This window comes from Panthera leo, chromosome A2 (genome assembly GCF_018350215.1).
Source record: "Panthera leo isolate Ple1 chromosome A2, P.leo_Ple1_pat1.1, whole genome shotgun sequence".
NCBI lineage: Eukaryota > Metazoa > Chordata > Mammalia > Carnivora > Felidae > Panthera > Panthera leo.
The window spans coordinates 129,697,164-129,718,257 of NC_056680.1; the positions used below are offsets into that span (position 1 = coordinate 129,697,164).

Sequence of the window (21,094 nt, forward strand, 5' to 3'; positions counted from 1 at the left end):
CCATTACATTAGCTCGGGCTGCCATAACAAAATACCATAGACTAGGTGGTTTAAATGACAGGCATTTATTTTCACATCTATGTTCTAGAAGCAAGAAGTCCCAGAACAAGGGGTGGCAGGATGGGTTTCTGGTCAAAGATCTCTTCCTGGCTTGTGGATGGCCCTTCTTAGGTGCAGGTCTGTGGAGAGAGCAAGCAAACTCTCCAGGGTATCTTCTTAAGAAAACACTCATCCTATCCAATCAGGGCACCACCCTTGTGACCTCATTTAGTCTTAATTACCTCCTTACTGCAAATACAGCCATGCTGAGGGTTACGGCTTCCATATATGAATTTTAGGGGGACATAAACATTCAATCCAAAGCACCCATGAATAAGCAATTATCCCCCTGACTGCTAAATAAAACCTCTTCGAATTGTTGACTCTCTCTGTTGATAAGTCTCTTGCATAAATTATCCCAGGGCCCACAGTCTCACAGGACAGAGTTCACAGAACAATGGAGAAGTGAGCAATGACACCAACATCCATTTTCTAAACGAATACGTCATGGAGAGAACGGCATTTTTATCCTAAGTGAGTTCGTTTGAAGCTCCTTTTCAAAGAAGGATTAGGGCTCTTTTTCAAAGACATATACCTCAAGGCCATCTGAAAGCACAGATTCACTGTGGCTAAGGGAGACTGAACAGGGCAGCGACATCACAAGTAATCAGGACGGTATACCAAGGAAAGCCACTTTGAAATTCCAGAACAGAGTACTTCCTGGACATAGATGACAAACTAAACTCATGCATTCCAGACTCAACTTCCATCAGTCTAACCTCTAATCCTGAGAAGAAACTCTATATAGGAAATAATGGTCAGCTTATAAAAGACTATATATAATTACTTCTGATTACAAAAGAAAGAAATGTCAATTTTGGAAATTATTAAAAATACAAAGTCAAAACAAACAATGCCATTTCTCAACTGAAACAATGGATTATAACAGCACAACACCAGGTTATTTTGTATCTCACCTCTTCAATTCTCTTAAGTACTTTCCCATTTCAAAACACATCATATTTTTAACATGATTTATACATAATGTTTCCCCTTCTAATGTGGGGCCAAGAATGCAAATATCTATATTTGCCTGGTTGTCTGGATCAATTTCTATGAATTACAGATGGGAGTATTAAGTGAAATGGAGAGTGCAATTAATACACATCTAATTCTCCTTAAAAAAGCAAATTGAATAAAGGGAAAACTTTAACTGGGAGTGTAATTTTGTAGGAATGCTCCTATCTTTTTTTAATGTTTATCATCCAGATTGCTGGAGAAAAATCTCAGTGATTTCTCCTACCTTCATTCTTTCTAGAACTTAGTCATGTTTGGATTTCCCTGTTTCTTTGAGAATCCAGCTAACCTCTTAGGTCTGCTATCAAAGAAGCCCCACCAACTTTGGAACCTCAGAAGAATAACCAACACTCTCCTCTCCCCAGGACCCAGGCTGGGGCTATGTTTAAGTTGCCCCACATCCACGCACACCCATGTTTACAAAACATGTTCACCTCTGGTCACCAGTGACAGATAAGATCCTGTATTTTGGAGAAAAGAAAAAGATATAGAACCAAATCTTTACATTTCTGCCTAAAGATTCCAGGGAGACATTTTTAGGCTAATGTCCAATTAATACTCTTATAAAAATAAACAAATTGCTTGGTTTATGAAATGGCTCACAACTCGGGGGAGGAAAGGTTATCAAATTCACCTAGAAGAAGACCTGTTAATTTCATATCCAAAAGCATTCCCACCAACCTCCCTCTCACCAAGCTTCTCTTTCTGGCACACTTTCAGGGGACATGAGTATGGGTGGATAGTGCACACATGTATTAGCAGTTTCCAACAGCCTCCCCATATGAATGTCATGCTCGCCCCTCTTCCTCCCCAGCTGAGAAACACTCATGTTTTAGTTTATTACAAAGTGACAGATGCCTGTTTCCAGATTTAGTTGCTTTCCTTCTTCTGTAGGATGCAAATGTGATCGCTGACTGATGCAGCCTTGGGTCTTGAACCTCCCTACAGTGCTTTGAACAGTGCTGAAAAGAAAAGTCTGTGCTGAGTCCTCCTTATAGGCCTTTCTTCGAAATCTAGTTGATGTGCACAGCTCTAAGTTCCCAGCTAGAAGCCATCATGTACCACATGCAATGGTTTGCAGCAATTCAGACAGGATCATCTCTTCTCACACTGCTTCCTTCTCTGTCACCAAGAGACTGTAGGCAAAACTACAAAATCCATCATGCTTTGTTACTGAAGCACTTCAAGGGCACCGATGAAATCACTTTTCTCAGACCACAGTACACTTCTCAAAGACAAAGTAAAGTGGCATTTTCCATAGACTCCTTTCCACCCACCCACCCACCCCATCCTAGTAGTTTCTGGAAGTGGTTATCCCTCAATGGAAATACAAAGATGGGGTGGAAAGAGAAGGACCATAGATGCCCCAGGCGATAAAGGAAACACTCCAAGTTGAAAGTATTGACCTGACCTCTAACTGGTGACCTGGGGAGAGCAATGAGAGATCTTCCTACCCAGGTCACTGAAGGTGTTCTGCTTAATGAAGGAAACTCTCCTCTCACCAATTCATTTTCTTTTTTTGAGAAAGAGAGAGCTAGTGTGAGCAGGGGAGAGCATCAGAGGGAGACAGAATCGTAAGCACGCTCCACACTCAACACAGAGCCCCACGCAGGGCTCAATCCCAGGACCCTCGGATCATGACCTCAGCTGAAATCAAGAGTCAGACGCTCAACCAACTGAGCCACCAAGGCACCCCACCAACTAGTTTTCTTAATCCAATTCCACCTGCCTTAGGGAAACTACTCCCAAATTTTGGCAACAGACTCTCTATCAGATGTAATTTTTAATATTCTCAATGTTTGCCTGTGTCCACCTACTGACGTTTCAGTGAGAAGTTATGACAGGCTACATTCGGGGAGGGGAACTCAAGGCTGTCTGAGGCTAGAATCCCTTATCTCCAATCACGTGTTTTCAGGAGTACAGTGGTATACTTTCAAGAATTCCAAATCTGACCTTCTGGTTCGTAGGAAGTATTATATATTTACCACACACACATAAAACCGGTATGTACTAATATATTGTTTTGGAAATCTGAGCATTTTCCCATATTTGGATGAGCGCATACACTTACATACTGTTTGAGGGATGTGCAAACATTGTTTATTGAAATATTTGTTCATTCTGTTCTTCAACATCCTGTTGGTGAAATCTCACAAACATGCCCAATCTGGTGTGAGATATTTGCTTGGGAGAGAAATGTCACAGAAATAGAGATAACTGATGCCTTAGCCAGGCAAGGCACTAATGAGAAGCAAGAAGAGACCATAAAATTTAGTTTACTACCAACTCTACCTGGACAGGTAATATTTCTTCCTTTAGAATACCCTGTACCCATATTAATAAAGTGCTCCATGATGACTGCTCTTTGGAAATTTAGGGGCTGTCACTTAAAACTTAGAATGAACAAGCAGACTACATAATCAAAGTCAATACAATTAATAAAGTCTTATGTAGGTCGACCACTTCAGTCATCACTCATAAACCGAATAACTTTCTAACCATACTGATTAGTCCAGAGCCTCCGTCCTTTGCTCCAGACTCTGCCCACCAGCTATGGCCACCTGAACATTTGACAGACATGGCAAACTCTAGGTGGCCAAAGAAACTCCTGATCTTACATCATTAACCTGTGCTGCTTACAAAATTGTCTCATCTGTTGAAACCACCTATGTTTACCCAGTTGTTGGAGCCAGAAACCTGGGGGGACATCAACTTCTTCCTTTCCCTAACTCTTCCCATCCAATTACCAAGCCCTGTTATTTCCTGTCTTCTAAGCATCTTAGATCCTTCCAGATTTTGCCATGGAAGGATTGCTAAACTGGTTCCAACATGTCTCTCTAAACTCATCTACTGCAATAACCTCAATTTTCTCATTTTTATGCCAGCCCCCTCTTCTACAAGCACCAATATGTGTGATATAAACTTTAATACTGCTCCTATTTCCAACAAAGGGAGTTTTTTAAAAAAGAATTCGCTGGGGACACATGGGTGGCTCAGTCAGTTGAGCATATGACTCTTGATTTCAGCTCAGGTCATGATTCCAGGGTCGTGGGATGGAGCCCTGCATCTGGCTCAGCACCGAGTATGGAGGCTGCTCAAGATTCTCTCTCTCTCCCCCTACCCCTCATCCTTGCTTTCTAAAATAAATAAACTAATTTTAAAAAAGAATTTTGATAATCCCCGTATTCTAACAAAAGAATTATTCTCATCTGTGCATTAACTCTATCTTCTCTATGTGCTACACCTTCTATAGTTTCAGGCATAGTCGATATTCACTTTGATTTCTTTGGTCAATTAATATTTGATACATGAAATATATTTGGGAAACAGTATTATTTATGAAATTGACCAATTTCATGAGTATATGATGCTCCGATGTGCTAATAACCAAAACTGGTTAAACTATAAATAACTGGCATCTATGTTGTTATTTCACAAACAACATGGTGAAGAATAACTTCATACTTAAAGAATTTTGTTCCTATTGATTTTTTTTCATATAAACTTTGAGGAGTGGGATCACAGATTCAAACTCCTACAAATAATTGTTGTATGAGGCAATCCTGGCACGGGGGTCATGGGGCAGTTCCCCTGTAATACTTTCTGGGTTCCAATTCTAGCTCCACCATTTGTTGTGTGACTTTAGACAAGTTATTTAATCTCTGTGACTCAATCTCCTACAAAATGTGAGTGATAACTGAATTTTCTCTGGCAGAGTTGTCACAGGATTAAATGACAACACATGACAAGCTCTTAGAACTATACTTCACGTATATCAAGTGTTCCATAAATGCATGCTGGTTATATTAAATACTAACCTGATATTTTTGGATATATATATATTAATATATATATATTAATATATTTATATATATATTAATATATATATTATAATATACATTTATATATATATACACACACGCATATATATAACCAAAAAGATCTGGTTGTATTTAATATAACCAGTAGGATAACCCATATCAGTTTTACTGCAACTTTATCACCAAAAGACATTAACACCTTTTTTGGTGGTTCTTATTTAATGAGTAGCTAGCCAGTGATATCTTAGCACACTTTTTTTTTTTTAAGCCAGAGGCAGTGGACACCTGAAACTAAAATTACATTGTATGTTAACTAACTGGAACTTATTTTATTTTTTTTAAGTTTACTTATTTTGAGAGAGAGAGAAAGAGGGAGCACAAATGGAGGAGGAGGGAAGAGGAGGGAAGAGGAGGGAAGAGGAGGGAAGAGAGACAGAATCAAAAGCAGGCTCTGCACCACCAGTGCAGATCCTGATGTGGGGCTCGAACTCAGGAACTGTGAGATCATGACCTAAGCCAAAACCAAGAGACGGCCATTTGACCAACTGAGCCACCCAGGCATCCCTTGACTAACTGGAATTTAAATAAAAACTTAAGAAAAATTTAAATGTACAAAAATTTTAAAAATAAAATAAATGTCAGAGAGAAAAACAGTTGTTCCTCAAGTAAATTTAAATATCTTAAATGAGGGGCACCTGGGTCAATCAGTAAAGCATGCAACTCTTGATCTCAGGGTTGTGGGTTCAAACCCCACACTAGACATAGAGTCTACTTAGGAAGAAAAAAAGACAAAAGAAAAAAATTAATTGCTCAGATGAAAATAGGTTTGGAGATATTTACTCTTTATTCTTAACTATTATATATACTCTGGCCGAATACATTACCAGTTCAGTTTTTTTATAAAAACCTGCCTTTTTTCTTCTAATAACGATCAGCAAGCAACATGAAAAAAGGCAGAAAATAATGGGTGGTAATCCCACAATTGACAACTTATCTCAGCAGACTTAATCTATTTATTCTTGTTATAGTAGCCAGAGATCATTCTCAAAGGAAATTATGGAGAAAATATCCAAAATTGGCCACTATGCAGTTCATACCAGCCCTTGTCAAAAAGATCCTAATTGGAAGATAGACATGAACTTGGAGAGATGATTTCTATAGTGCATGTGATAGCTTTGGATATTTGTTACATCTTTAAAAATAACAGCACATAAAAAGGCAGATTTTGACTATGTTGAAGGAAAAAAGTATGATTATTAAACTCTAAGTCAAAAATAAGCACAAATATCTAACTGCTAAGAAACCAACAAAACCAGTGTCATGAATGAACTCGAGTAGAAACCCAACAAGGTCTGAGTTCCAGTCCTTCCTGTACCGCAAATGTGATACCTAGAGAAATGCCTTTCAAACTGTAGGTCAGGATCCATTAAGGAGTCATTAAGTCAAAGCTAGTGATGAGTTCTGTTTTGTTTTGTTTTGTTTTTTAATGATAAAGAATAGAACACCACACAGAATATGAGCAAATATTGCACTGTATGTGTGTGGGCTGGTGCTAATGGTATTTGTGTATCTACATTAGATGAGAAAAGTAGAGGTGTTTCCTATTATGGATGATAATATGGACTAATAAAACGGTATTCTATTCAGCGTATTTCCGAAACAAGATTGAAAGCCACGACGTAGAATCAGTCACTTAATTTCTGTGAAGATGCTTCCTCATCCCTTAAATGGAACTTACTATTCTGTTTCAGAGACTATACCCGAACAAAGTAACTTCACTGTATTTTTTTTCAACTATAAAACATGGTATTAATATGTTATGGTTATAGAATTTTGGTTGGGTTTCCTTAGAGTTTGATGTTACTCTGCCATATATGCTTGCAGCATCAAGTCACTATGCTAGAAATCCAGACATCCAAAGATAATTCTGAAAATGTGGTCTCCTTAAGAGTACAGTTGGAGACCAGAAAGTCTAAAATTTCTCAAAATCTGTATAATCTCCTTTGCAGTATCTACCATACCACCTTAGGGGGGCACGGGGGTGGGGGGGGGGGGGGAGGGGTTGGGAAAGAGAAAAAAAAAAAACAAGAATAAAGAGAGGAAAGGCAGCACCTCTGTGTTTCTAGGGCCTCGTGAAATAATCTTCACTTAGTAGAATGACCAGAAGAGGGAAACATGTGTATACGCCATTCCCACAGGCGGCCGCCAGCTCAAGGACATCAGCTGCCATCCTGCTGCCTGCATAGCTCTTCAATGGTACTTGGCCTACGGATATAAATCACTCCTCTTCACCTTCCATTTAAGTGTAGAATCCTGGGGACACCTGGGTGGCTCAGTCGGTTAAGCAACCAAATCTTGATTTCAGCTCAGGTCACATCTCATGATTCAAGAGTTTGAGCCCCACAGCTGGAGATTCTCCTTCTCTCTCTGCCCTTCCCGCCACCCTCAGAAAAATTAATTAAAAAAAAAAAAATAGAATCCTGTGCCAGGCTCTAAATGTCACAATTTCGGGCAGCATACCATTATTTATCCATACATGTTATGTGGATACACCATGGTACCACAAAGAGGAAACATTTTAAGACACTAATACACTAATACCTAAGAAACTGAAAACAGCTAAGAAGACAGGTACACTCACTCCAACTCTTCCACACAAGCTACCATTAAAGCACCCATTTCAAGGAAAAGGTATCATAAAGATTCCATATAATAATAGAAGGTATCGCTTCCCCTAAAATAGAGAGAGCTTTAAAAAGGAATGGGATTCCTACTTGAATGAGAGCAGAACACTTCAAGAGAAATGGAGGACAGGAATTCTTTTGAGGACTCGATGACACAAGAACTAAATATGTCATTTTTAAAATGACACTCATAACCTTCAGATCAGCTTGTTCTGAGTTTTGCTTCTTGTCAGGCTCATGAATTTTATGCACTGATCAATCCAGCACATAATCTCCCTCTAAGCTTAAACAGGCGCACACATGTAAAACATCTGGCCGGGGTTGAGAGGTGCAGTTTGCAGCTTAGTGAGATATGCTGGCTCACCTGGGAACCCTGTGCAGAAATGGCTGCTGAATAAACGAACACAGAAATATATATGCAACAGTCCTAGCATAACTTTCTCTGTGACTAATTCCCACCCCTTTAAGGGAGGAAAGGGAGGGATGTCTGATGAGGGCATGCGGGAAGCAGGTAGTGATCATAAGGAAATTTGTGAGGGGGCTACCAAGAACGTTTTGGCACTGCGCGTGGAGTTCTTACTAGAGAGAATCAAACAGATTGAAAAATGAACAACCAGCACCTTGGTTCTGGCAGCCTGCCAGGTAGCTTTTGCTTACCTTTGATCCTGGTTAAAAACCATGCGGGATGTGTCACAACAGAAGTGTCTTTCTTTATAACAATCTCTACACCATAGAGGTATCTTTCTAACCAAAGGACACATTTGTTTGGAAGAGTTCTAAAGAATATTGGAAAGGAACTTGATCTCATTTGACCAAGAGGCTGGGACTCAGAAACGTTAAGTGACTTACCTAAGGTCACCCAGCTGGCAGCACTGTCTAGCTTTGGGCCAAGAGCTACCCAGAATTTCCCAAGATAAAATATGTCCATCATTGTGCCTACTAATATGTTTTTAAAGAGACAAGGTCTCCTCTCCCTCAGGACTACAGCTTTATCACTATATCTTCTAATTCCCTAGAATCAGAACACTTTGGTATAAAATTAAGCAGACATTGTTTTAAAACCATCCACCAATTGGGTGGGGAGAGTGCCCACATGTCAGGTTTGAAAAGGAATTTCTATCTCTGATACATCTTACTACGGCATGACATTTAAGAAAGTTTATCCATATTTACAATGTTGCTTGAAACTGAAACATAAAGACACATAATTATCTCATACATAATTGATGGTGGATAAAAAGCATCATTGGAAAAATACACAATTTGCATTAAAACTTCAGGTATTCCAAGTTACAAAGACTAATTTATTTCATAGAATGAGGAATTACATTACTACTACACCTGATATCAGCCAAACATTTGTGTCTATAAAGTATCTTTTCTTTCATATTTATAAAAACTAGAAAAGAAAGCACATGCACTAGCCAAGGTTAAAAAAAAAACAAACAAAAAACTTGCAGCATAGACAGCTACAAATAGTGCTCTCCATGGTGAGAAATAAAGTCCACACTTAAGTATCCTAGCAAAATTTTCACCACACATACACACAGACACAAATGCACACGCCTAACAGATGGATTCTAAAAAACAGCTAAGCATTCCATAAGCCAAATGCTCAAAAATTAATAATAAAAGATGGTTAACATTCCTGTATGTGTGATATTGTATAAATGAGCAGACCCAACTCTGTCCTCACTTCTCATCTCAACCTCCTTTTCCCAACGCTGAGCTCACCTTCCCACCTCCCCCTACTCTGCAACCAAATTACAACCACCCAAAAGCAAGGTGTCTGCTGCAGCCCAAAACATTTGACCGATAATATCCGGTTTGCCATTCCAGGAAATCCCAGAGTGTGTTTTAAGCCTCTGCCCAAGGCTTATAAAGAAAGGCGAGAGAAAAACTAATCAATACCAGCACCCAGCTGTGACCTGGCACATAAAGAAATCAAGAAAATAAATCCCATCCATAATCTGTATAATTTAACACTTGGAAGAAAGCAACATCTGGGATCGACTCCAAGCGGGACAGTGTTGCTGGATGGGTCTGTTTCTTCCAATGAGTGTTAAACCCAGTGACAAGGGGACACTCCAGTTCCTCACCATTTCAGCAAAGGCAATGTCTTTCCCAGCAAGGGTTAATCTACCCAAAAAGGTGGGGGAGAGTGGACAGAAGGAAAATAACAACCACCAACATCTACTCCTTGCCAGGACAGTGCCTGGCAAAGGTTCCCATCACACTTTGAAGAGAGGGAAGGCTGGAACCCCTTCCCAAAGGTGGGTCCAGGACAAACTATTGTCTTGCTGAACAGTCACAAACAGAAAGAAAGCTCATTAGCTTTCATTGACTTTGTTTAATCTTACAGTCCTTTCAATGGACTCCAAAGTCCTATTCCCATGCAAAGTTTAAAAAAAAAAATCTCCTATGACTAAGATTCCCTGGAAAGGCTTTCCACATTGTCTAAATTACAGGGAAATTAATTTAGAACAGAAGCAGATACCTACACATCGTCTAAATCACTAGATCTGTACCCAATTAAAAAAAGAAAAAGTACACCAATCAGCAGAACGGGGCATTATAGGGAATAAAGACTGTTAGTAAAATCCAAAATGCTTTCTCCCTGTTAAACCTTCTGAGAGGTTATAATTGCATTTGGCCGCTGCAGGCTTGTCAGAGAGCCTGGCTTCTTAATAGCCACAACCTTAAAAGGAGTAACTGTCAAGGGGCGACCCAGCTGAAATCAAACAACAAAAACAGGAACTGTAATCAGCCTGAAATGGGAGGAGGGAAAGGAAGGGAGACTCCTGTATTCATCAGTCAACATTAATGTCCTTTGTTGTTCACCTTTACACAGAACAGCGAGCATTACCCTGTTCCTTCTCCTCCGAAAGCCAGTGTCAGGGTAATGCTTTCCTAAAAGCTGTCTCCTCGCCTCGAAGACCCAAGGCTTTCTGATTTCCCCTTCCCCATTATCACTCCACAGCTGTCCTCCACCAACCCCCAACGCGCTTACCCCGGGCCGAGAGGGTGGCCAGAAGTAAAAGCATTGCTGAAATACCCGTTCCCCTCCAAAGACCAAAGAGGCGCAGATGTTGAAATTTACAATCCCCCCAGCCCCTAAACACTCACACCCCATAAACCCGGGATAGGAGGAAGGAAGGAAGCTAGGGTCAGGCTCGGTCTGTCAGAGCGGCTCCTTTGAGGACAGTGCCACATTCCGCACTCCGGGAATGTCGAAGGGAGACGGAGGGAAGGTTTTGCGCCCCCCTCCCCTTCTGTTTTGGGGGTGTTCTCTCTGCGCAGTACTTGTTGTCTCTCTCTCCACCCCAGGGAATCGTTGCAGCCCACTGCCCTCTTTGGGGAAGAAAGATAAGGAGGGAGAGGAGCGGAACGCCGTTCACCCTCCTCTTCAACTTGACTCACACACGCCCCGTCGCCACTCCAAACTCCGCAGGCAGAGCCCGCAGCAGGAGGGCTGGCCGCGCGCTCCCCCAGCCGTCCCGGCACTCCGGGAGCCGGTGCGGGGAGCACCGATGGGGCGGTGAAGGGCGAGACCCCAGCGCATACCCCACTGCCCGGAGCCGGCTCGGCAAAGCCCCAAACCCGCAGCGCGATGCCAGAATTAGGCATTTCCAGCCCGGCAGAGGGAGAGGGGCGCAGGGGCAAGGACGCGAAATGCGCACCCGCTCGGGCCAGAGCGGAATAAAAGTTCGCCCCGCGGAGACTTACCCACGCCGTATTTCTCGTGCTCCGTAGGTATCCACATGGCTAAAGGGGGGTCCGGGGTCTTCCGGCTTTGTAATCCCCGCGCCTTCTCCGTCTCCCAACAATGCACAGCTCCCGAGTAGCGGCTGCAACGCTGAAGCCCCGCGGCTCCGCTCGGGCTGTGAGCGCTAGGCAAGGTCTGCGCTGGAGGCTCCCGAGCCCGGCGGTGACACCGCTCCGCTGAGGCTGCGCCGCCCGCCGCTCTCCCGGCGGCGGCTGCTCACAGTCCTCCGACGCGCTCTTGGGGACCCGGCGGCGCAGTCATTGTTCTGATTCACTGAACTAAGCTACAAGCCAGGGTACTCTCCGGCGCACCCCCGCCCGCCAGCGCCTCTTCCAGCCCTCCCTGTCCCAGAGTCCCCACAGCACGCTGGGAATTGTAGTTCTGGGCCGCTCCATCACGGAAGGGGGCGTGGCATCATCGGTTGGGGGCGGGGATTAGGCGCCGCTCTCCGTGTCCTATTGGCCTAGAACGTGATGGCGAGGCGTGGACGTGGAGGAAACCCCGCGGTGATGGGGGGGTTCGCCTCCAGTCGCGTTTCCATTGGTTCCGGGCTCGCCTAGCTGCCCTCCCTTTTCTCGCCTGCCTTGTAATGGCTGCTCCCGAGACCCAGGGGGCTGCTGCCCGAGGGGAGGAGGACTGCAAGAGCAACCATAGCGAATCTGGGAGTGTCAGTTATGAGGGTGAGTACGGTTCCACTGAACCGTAAGTGGTCTTTTTCCCTCTCTCTCCGACCAGGATTGCAGCTGACCGCCAGGCAAACCCCAGGAGCCTGCCAGCTCTAAAGCCACCTGAGCGCCAGGGATCCGTGGGAGGGGCCCAGCGGGGCGGTGTGGGGTCGGAAGCGGATACTTGGTGACGGCTGTCTGGGTGGGGAAAAGAAAATGGGATGGAATGGGCTTCCCGGCGACCAGAGAAGCTCCCTGAGCGTTTTTCTTCGGTTTGGAGCTCCCAGGTTTGCGCTTGCTGCCGGGTGGGTGTGTGTCAAGTCACGTTCGCGCATGTGTGATTGTAACTCCGGTATTAGCTCTCTCCTCTCCGGTATCCTGCCTCCGCCTCGGTTTGCTTGGTTTGGCCTCGGGAGATATGTTTTACTTGTATTCGGGCGGTTTTCCGGTTGTAGATTGGTCACTTCTCTCCACTCTACAGATTTATTCAATTGCTGGCAAGAGCGGCATCTGAAGAGAAAGTGTCTCTCACAGCCTCTTTGGTAGCTCTTGACCGCCCCAGGCGATCGCCAGGATTGAATGTGGACCCATGCTGAGTTCTCCGAGAAAGAGGAAAGGAAATGGTATTTTGCAGTCTTGGCTTCAGAGAAAATTTGAGGGTGGTTATGAAAATCATCGCAACTACTTTGACGCTACTTGTCTTTGAAGTTGCCCTCTGATCCACTATAGAGATCATAAACCAAACTTTGAAAGCTGCCAGGGGGATTGATTGTCTTGAGGATGCCTAGCCCTATTCGTTTACCTTTAGTGCATCTATCCCCGCCCGCCTCCCTTCTTTTTTTGTCTTGTGTAATTTAACAAGTTGTCTTTTTCTTTCTTTCTTTTTTTTTTTTAATGTTAATTTATTTTTGAGAGAGAGAGAGCACCAACAGGGGAGGGGCCTAGAGAGAAACACAGAACTGGCTCCAGGCTCCCAGCTGTGAGCACAGCTGTGAGCACACGGGGGTTCGAACTCACCAACCTTGAGATCATGACCTGAGCCGAAGTTGGACGCTTCACCCACCAAGTCACCCAGGTGCCCCAACAAGTTGTCTTTTTCTATTTGACATGGTTTGGGGGCTTAAGGTTTCTCTGGCCTTATTTGAGATTTTTTTGGTTATTTTGTTTTTGTTTTCACGATTAAATTGACATTTAGTTTTGAGTGTTTATCTCAGCACAGAGATAAAGTGCAGTCTCCTCCCACTGCCCGTCAGTGGAACTACCTATCTCTGAAATTATTTTAATACCTCTACCAAAGAAATCTTTGATAGGCTTCTGACTTGAAATACTTAAGTCCACACCTGACCATTTCATTTGGGGGCTCTTATTTGGTGGTAAGATACTATTAAGGTTTTCCAGATTCTCAAAGTTCCAGAGGGCTACCTGTTTAACATTTAAAGATGAAATCCTTGGTGAATTTATCCCACGGATTAACTCATATAAAAGAAAATTGGGAGTTTCTTCCAAAAACATTGTTGGACAATTAGATATCATTAGTTATTTAAAATTATGAAATTTTTCATTATAAATATTTGAAGCCATTCAGAGGTGTGTAAGTTAAATGAAAGTTCCTCCACCACACAGTCCATTCCCAAAATAATGACTGTTAAAAGTTTGTTGTGTGTTCTTTCTGACATATTCCTAGATGACACACATCTGTATTGTTTTGATTTTGAAAAATAAAAAGAGATCATTGTATGTAAGCTCAAAGATCTGCACCCCGTTCTCTCCCAATGATCTGTATATTTCTTCCATGTCAGTATATTTGTTGCTTCTTTCTTTTTAAAGACTGCCAGTTGTATTCCATAATACAAATGTACCATACTCTAACCATTCCTCTATTAATGAACATGTACTGTGGCTTTAGTTTTTCAGTAATTTGTAGTGAGCAACTTCATATACATATCCTTCCCCTCTGGCAAAGAACGAATTTCTTGAGGATTTCTTGAGGAATTGCAGGATCAAAGGTAACACAGGTTTAAAATTTTAATAGATACCAGATTTTTCCCTTTGAAAGACGTCAGCATACACTCCTATTAGTAATATATAAATGTCCTTTTCCCTTGTGCTTACCTACTGTGAGGAAATCATTAATCAAGGGCCAATATTTAAATGACTATTGGATTGAATTAAGTAAGTGCTGTAAAGCATAATTCTAGGTTCCAATTTCTTTTCGACGACAGTATGGGGCAGCAGTGAATTTGAAGTATCTGTAACAAAAAATTCCTCACTGTGGTTTGTAATTGACGAGTATTCTCGCTAATTGTTATCAGTCAATGGGAGAGCTAATGGTTGAGTTTTATGTCTTTCTTGTAAGGTTGTCACTAAAAATCCCCTTAATAATCTATGTATTATTCTGTAACTTTATCTAAATTGTTTTCAAAGCCTGCAAAGTGTGATACAAATTTCGGCTGGAAATAATGATACTGAAATTATATTCATATTTTTTTGTTAAGCATTTACTTAGGTTCTCAAAAATATCTTTCCCTGTAAAATCATTAATTTCCTGAAAACTGCCTCTTTTAGGAGGTTTCACTATGGTTCTAATTAAAATATCAACCTGTGTACTTAATATCCTGGAGCAGAAGAGTTCTGCTAGAATGAATCTCTGAGTGGTGTACAGGCAGGGATAGCACCTTACCTGAGATCTGAGGCTCCGTCCCTCACCAGGAAAGCCCCCGATCTTGCACAACACTGCTTTGCATACATTTGAACTGTAACTGGGATTTCATATTGTCCTCTAAAGTTTACAACAGATGGTAAATGGACTCAATTTCTCACACTTTGGGATGTATTACTGGTATTTTTTCTTTTGCTGTTTTTAGTTAGAGGCAGTAAGATAGTACATATAGTTTATTAATTGACAATACTTCTAGGAAATGTTTGAGACGGAGCTGATTTCTGACAGGGTTAATCTGTGCATCCATATTACAATCTGCCATAGTTAACTTTTTTCCCTGCAAATGCATGCTCAGTAGATGACAATCATGGGAATGCTGCTTTGGATTTAGAATGTGTTTCCTCTGGAGACCTAGTTAACGCATTTGCAGTATCTCTAGAAGGAATGGGGGTAGCGGGTGGTGTCAACTCCTCACTCTTATATTTGCTATTTCGATAGGTAGCATCAAGCCTTAGCTAGAAACCTAGGGAGCATCCTTGATTCCTATCTTGCCCTCAGGTCCTGAACCTGACCAGTTACTAGGTCTTATTTTTCTGTGCCTGAAATAATCTTTTGAATTTGTTCTTTCTCTTCATCTCTTTAGCCACTCTTCTATTTCTAACCCTCACCATTGCTGCTGAGTTACTGTGTCCCCCATCCTCCAAACTGTGTTCTTGGGGACCAGAACTTTGACATGTTTGGTTTTGTCTACCCAAGCCTGTCTTGGAACCCTGTCAGTGTTTAATCATTGTTTAACAAGAAATGAATTCTAACCTGGATGATTGCAAAGCCTTCCTGTTGATCTCACATACTCTTGACTTTTGCCTCCTTAAATGCATATTCCAAAACACAAATGTATGAATGCGTCTTCACTTCAAATCTTCAGTGTGGCTCTAATGCTTATGTAATGAGATCTCAATTCTCTGCATAGCATTTAAGATTCTAATCTACTTTTCCAGCCTCATCTTCAGTCACCCTGCTTTCCTTCCCGCATCTTCATTATCACACTTAGCATAGCAGACTGTAGTTATTTATTGGCAGGTTTGTCTACCCTGGTAGACTGTGAACTTCTTGAGGGTAAGAGTTGCCTTATTTTACTTTTATGCCAGTGCTTATCAGAGTTGCGTGAAGTGAACACTCTAACAGTTTAATGGTTAAAACGTATCTGAAATTTATTCAGAATACTTCGAATGGCAGCTATTTTACGCAGAGGAATTGAAATCAAGTAAAGTACTGAGTATATGTTAGGTTTATGAAAGTTATGCACACCAACTAGAAAATGCAGAATATATCATCATGAAGATGATATTTTGTCACAGGTAGTCATAATTAGCCTTTTGACATAACTTTGCAGTCATCTTCTTCTTCTTCTTCTTTTTTTTTTTTTTTTTTCTTTCTTAATGTTCATCCATTTTTGAGAGAGAGAGCACAAGCAGGGAAAAGGCAGAGAGGGAGACACAGACTCCAAAGCAGGCCCCAGGCTCCAGGCTGTCAGCACAGAGCCCAACACAGGGCTCAAACCCACAAAACGTGAGATCATGACCTGAGCCACCCAGGTGCCCCTCCAGTCTTTTTTTAAGTAAAGTATTAGTGTTGTATAGATAATGATTAAAAAAATACTTTACATCTGTCCTTTATAACCTTGAACCCATAACTTAATGAACTGCTGCATAGACCTTGAAATCGGTGTCGCATCATCTGCATGGCAGTTATCTGGTTTTCCACAGTTTGTCATCTTATTTCTAGCATTAATGCTTAAATCCAGTCTCCTACATTTGACAAGACAGTGGAAAGAGAACTAGACCCTATCTTGGAAAAACTGTATTTAAATGTCAATTCTGGTATTTATCAGTTGTGTATGACTATTGCCTATGCTGCTACATTTATGAAAATATAATACCTACCTTGCAGAGTTGTGATTATTTCATTCAATTATGTATTTATGACATGCCAGCACATTTCCCTTTAGCAGCTTGGAATTGAATAACTATTAGTTGTTTTCAATATAAAGATATGCCTAAATGAACGATGAAACTGCCTGCTTTCTGATTCTGTATTTACTTAGGAAGCAGTCTGAATTGTGGTGTAACCGGGGAGAAGCTTAGGAATGTGTTGGTGATACCTGTTTAGGCTGCCCTTGCATTCCCGGGAGTTGTCAGGGTGTCTGCTTGTGCTCTGTACTAGTATTGCAACTATGCGCTCTGAAAGCCTTTTATATTATCTTCATACCCTTTCTCACCCTTACCCCGTGCTGCCCCCTCACCCCCAGCTCCCTAAACACACACCCACGTTCAGAGTCAGCAAGAAGCTCAGATAATCTTGCATACTGGGATGGCCTTGCAAGGTACAATCTGGAGAATGTCACGGAAGAAAAAGAATTATAGAAACCTCCTTCAGAACATCCTTTATTTTCCTATAAAAATATTTGGGAACTAGCTTAGCTTGCAGGATATTAAGAGGGAATTATAAAAGAAGATATTATAATAATGATGCTGCTAATATTTGTTGAACAGTAACTGTGCCAAGTACTGTTTCAAATGCTTTCACAAGTCTTAGGTCATTTCATCCTCACAACATCCCTGAAGTGGATACTTGTATTATCCCCTTTCCATTTACAACTAGTGCAAGAAACTGGTACAAGAGTGGCTTGCACAAGGACACACAGCAACAGAAACAGAACTTTTATCCTACTTACTGTTATAATGATGTCTCATAGCAACTACATTCCATTGGATAACGTCTGAAACAGACTTCCCTTAGACCTAATTATGTTCCAGTGCTAATGTTCCTATAGGAAGGCAATGTGCTATAGGAAAAAGAGGATGTGTGTACATATTGAAGTCAGGCCATTGTAAGATCAAATCCTGGTTACTTACCAGCCATAGGCAAGGTAATCAGCCTCTGAACCTCAGTTTCTCATGTGTAAAATGGGTAAAATCCTATCTGTCTTGCTGGAATGTTGAAAAGATGAGTGAGATGATGATACAGTAGCCTGGTCTTAAATAAATGGTGACTCATTTCAGACACAGGTATGGGCACATCGTTGGCACGTGTGCCACAGGTGATACAGGTGATGATTTTGAGTGCTACAACCTTATTGTGTTCTATTTCATGACCAGGTTTCTGTTGAGGGATTACTTGGACTATCAGACATAGAATTTACATACACTTCTCATTATGTTGACAAAGACCTTCCATTCATGCAAAAGAACAGTGCTGTCCTCCACAACACATACCCATACACTTCCGCTCTTGAACAATTGAAGATAATATCGATCAGATTCATGTAATAAAAATTATACTGTCTCCTACACATAAATCCATGAGTAAATAGATACAAAATAGTATACTGCTATCTCCAATGAATGAATCTTTAAATATTACTGTTACCTGTTCTTGGAGAACTTTGCCATAGAGTTGGGGTTCAGTTTTGCTATGATTTATTTAATAAACTCCAAATGGATTGGTATTTCACTGAAGGCATCTTAACAAATTGCTGTCTCTTCCTGAAATGTATGTTCCCACTGACCTCATTGACCCAAACGTGAGCAGGGCAGCTTTTTCCAAAAGTGGAGATAGATTTGACCACTCTTGTGCCTTTGTTTACAACTCAGCCACTACTCTTTGTGCCTGTGTCATTTATTTGTAAGTTAGTCAGCTGAGGCTGGGTGCCATCTTAGCTCTAGGAACCAAGTAAAGTTTCTAAAATTAAACAGGATTTAGACCTTTGCTTCCTTTGGGGAAGAGGTATCAACAGTTGAGAAGTGGTAGAATATTTCAACTGGTATAAGTCAATGTGGGATACTGTTGGGCTTTTCCCATGTTTTCGTACCTTTGAATTAATACATTGAGTAAAAATGTGTGGGAGGAAAAACTGGATTTGAAGTCTGAAATATTGGGTTCTGATTGTGAATTTGCTGCTTTGTAGCACTATGAACATGCGGAAAATTATTGAACCTCTGAGTCTCCCATTTCATCATAAAAATGCTGCAGTTAAATTTAAAAAACAGACAAAAATGTTGCAGTTAAGTCCTACCTTTTTGGGAGGTTGAGTGAAGCAGTGAATATAGGGAGGAGCGAAGCAGTTGCTGAGGATGTATCATAAGAAGCTGTGGCGGGTCTTTGGAATTGGAAAAAAGTGGATTCAGAAGTAACTGCCAGTTACAACCTGTGTGACCTTGCACAGGTTGTTTAAGCTCATTATTATTATGACAACTGCTACTAGAAAAGTCTAGACATAACTTGTAAATAATTACAAACTAATCAACATTACAGTTTGAATTGAGACATACTCCTGATTTTATTATATGGAAGCCTTTAAGGATAAGGACTGTCACATACACCTTGGTGTCCCTACATCTTCTACAGTGCCACACTGTGATGGCACTTGGTGTTGGTTGAGTGGTGACTGGGTCCCATGCAGCACAAATGAGGAAGAGCCCCTGGCTTTATCTATGGGTACATTTCAATGTAGTTGGTGGGGCTTTGCAATTATATTTTATCAGAGCTAATTGGAGAGGCCTTTCTGTTTCCATGTCACACTGTGGGAAGAAGTTGATGCATTTGAATCTGCAGTTTGTTTGTATTGACTGAGGAGCTGAAAGCTTTTAAATGTGTTTATTTTTAAAAGAAAGGAAATGCCTGTTCTGACTCCTGGTTTCCCTAACACTGTCCTCATGTCATGCTTTTTCTTAACTGAAAGACGAATCTTCCCCCAAGTAATTATAGAGACCCTGCCTTATAAAAAATTTTTTAGTGTTTTTATCCAAAAACTTAGAGCAATTTGTTTTTTAAGCGAAGGACCTCAGCATTGTGATTGTGGTTATTTATTTAACACAATCTTCTGTTATGTAACAAGCTGCTATTCACCAGTAATAGCCAATTAGAAAAGAGAATATCTTGTACTCCTAAATGTAATTATCATTATAAAGCAATTAATAGCAAAAACTGTTGTTGATCAGTAACACAACATCAATCAAGCTCTCTTTGTTAAAGCACCATACATCTAATTTCCACAAATGGAGGAGGGCAGGGGTAGGAAAAGAAGATGAAAAAGAGTCTGGAAGCTTATTGGAATTTTTTAAAAACCAGTTTGTGAATGATTTTTGAAAGCTTTATAAGTATGCACCCACATGAAGGAAAGTAATGCTAATAACCTACTAAGACTGGGATTTTTTTCTAGCAGCAGTGATCAGAGATAGTATTGTTTCATGGAAAGCTCACTAGACAAGGAGGCAGAGACCTGAGTTTTAATCCTACTTCTGCCTCTAACTCTCTAATTTTAGAGAAGTTATTTGCACTCATGGTTTGTAATGAGTAATTGATGAGATAATTCATTTATATTAGCATCCTTTCAACTGCATCTTTCAAATATCAATAAAAGAAAGAGAAGGTAGGTGTAGCTAGGGAACCCAGTTACACATATCCTAGAGTCTGTGTAAAAAAGAAATATATCTGGATATTCCCTTAAGATCTCATTGCACACATGAGTTAACCAGATATATTAACGTAGAAAATTTGTGGAGAACCACTGCAATCGATGACTTCTAGGGTCTCTACTCCAAGAGAGTATGGCTAGATCATTAGGACACATCCCATCTCATTCTCTCCCCTCTCCTTTCCATTTTTGTGAATCTAAAAGAGCTATTTTTTAAATGTTTTATTTATTTTTGAGAGAGAGAGTGTGACTAGGGGAGGGGCAGAGAGAAAGGGAGACAGGATCCAAAGTGGGCTCTGCACTGAGAGCTAAGAGCCTGATGCAGGGCTTGAACTCATGAACTGTGAGATCATGACCTGAGCCAAAGACAGACTGTCAACCGACTGAGCCACCCAGGTGCCTCTAAAAGAGCTATTAATAGTACTGAGACTTAATTCTGAAAATTTTATTAAGCATATGTGCAAGCTTCTTCTAAATGCTGTAGATATACAGTGATGAAAACAAGATAGCTCTTGTCATTGAGGCTCTTACAGCTTAATAGGGAAGATATAAGAAACACATCAATAACTATAGGGGCACCTGGGTTGCTCAGTCGGTTGAACGTCCGACTTCGGCTCAGGTCATGATCTCACCGTTCATGGGTTCAAGCTCCACATCGGGCTTTGGGCTGGCAGCTCAGAGCCTGCTTCGGATTCTGTCTCCCTCTCGGTTTGCCCCTCCCTTCCCCCCCTCCTCTCAAAAATAAATAAACATTTTTAAAAGCACATAAATAATTATTTTACAAGGTAGAAAATGTTAAGGACCATCAGAGTGATCAAGATGGAGTTGAGTCAGAAAGAGATTAAGCCCAGCAGATGGTACTATGTCTTGAAGTTGAATAAGATTTGGACATAAAGAAGGAAGAGCA

General features: G+C 41.2%; 2 protein-coding genes across 3 annotated transcripts in view; one reads left to right on the top strand and one right to left on the bottom strand.

Moving 5' to 3' along the window:
• Positions 1–11,715, bottom strand: part of DOCK4 (dedicator of cytokinesis 4) — a 430,451-nt gene extending 418,736 nt beyond the window's left edge. The window contains exon 1 of the mRNA XM_042922426.1: positions 11,348–11,715. Within this exon, the coding sequence (XP_042778360.1) occupies positions 11,348–11,384 (37 nt within the window). The 5' untranslated portion in view covers positions 11,385–11,715. The remainder of the gene's footprint in view (positions 1–11,347) is intronic.
• Positions 11,716–11,917: 202 nt separating this feature from the next.
• The window catches only part of ZNF277 (zinc finger protein 277), a 112,725-nt gene continuing 103,548 nt past the window's right edge, over positions 11,918–21,094 (top strand). The window contains exon 1 of one of the 2 annotated variants that reach the window (XM_042922437.1): positions 11,918–12,067. In XM_042922437.1, the coding sequence (XP_042778371.1) occupies positions 11,977–12,067 (91 nt within the window). In that variant the 5' untranslated portion in view covers positions 11,918–11,976. The remainder of the gene's footprint in view (positions 12,068–21,094) is intronic. The other variant, XM_042922443.1, reaches the window with a different exon arrangement.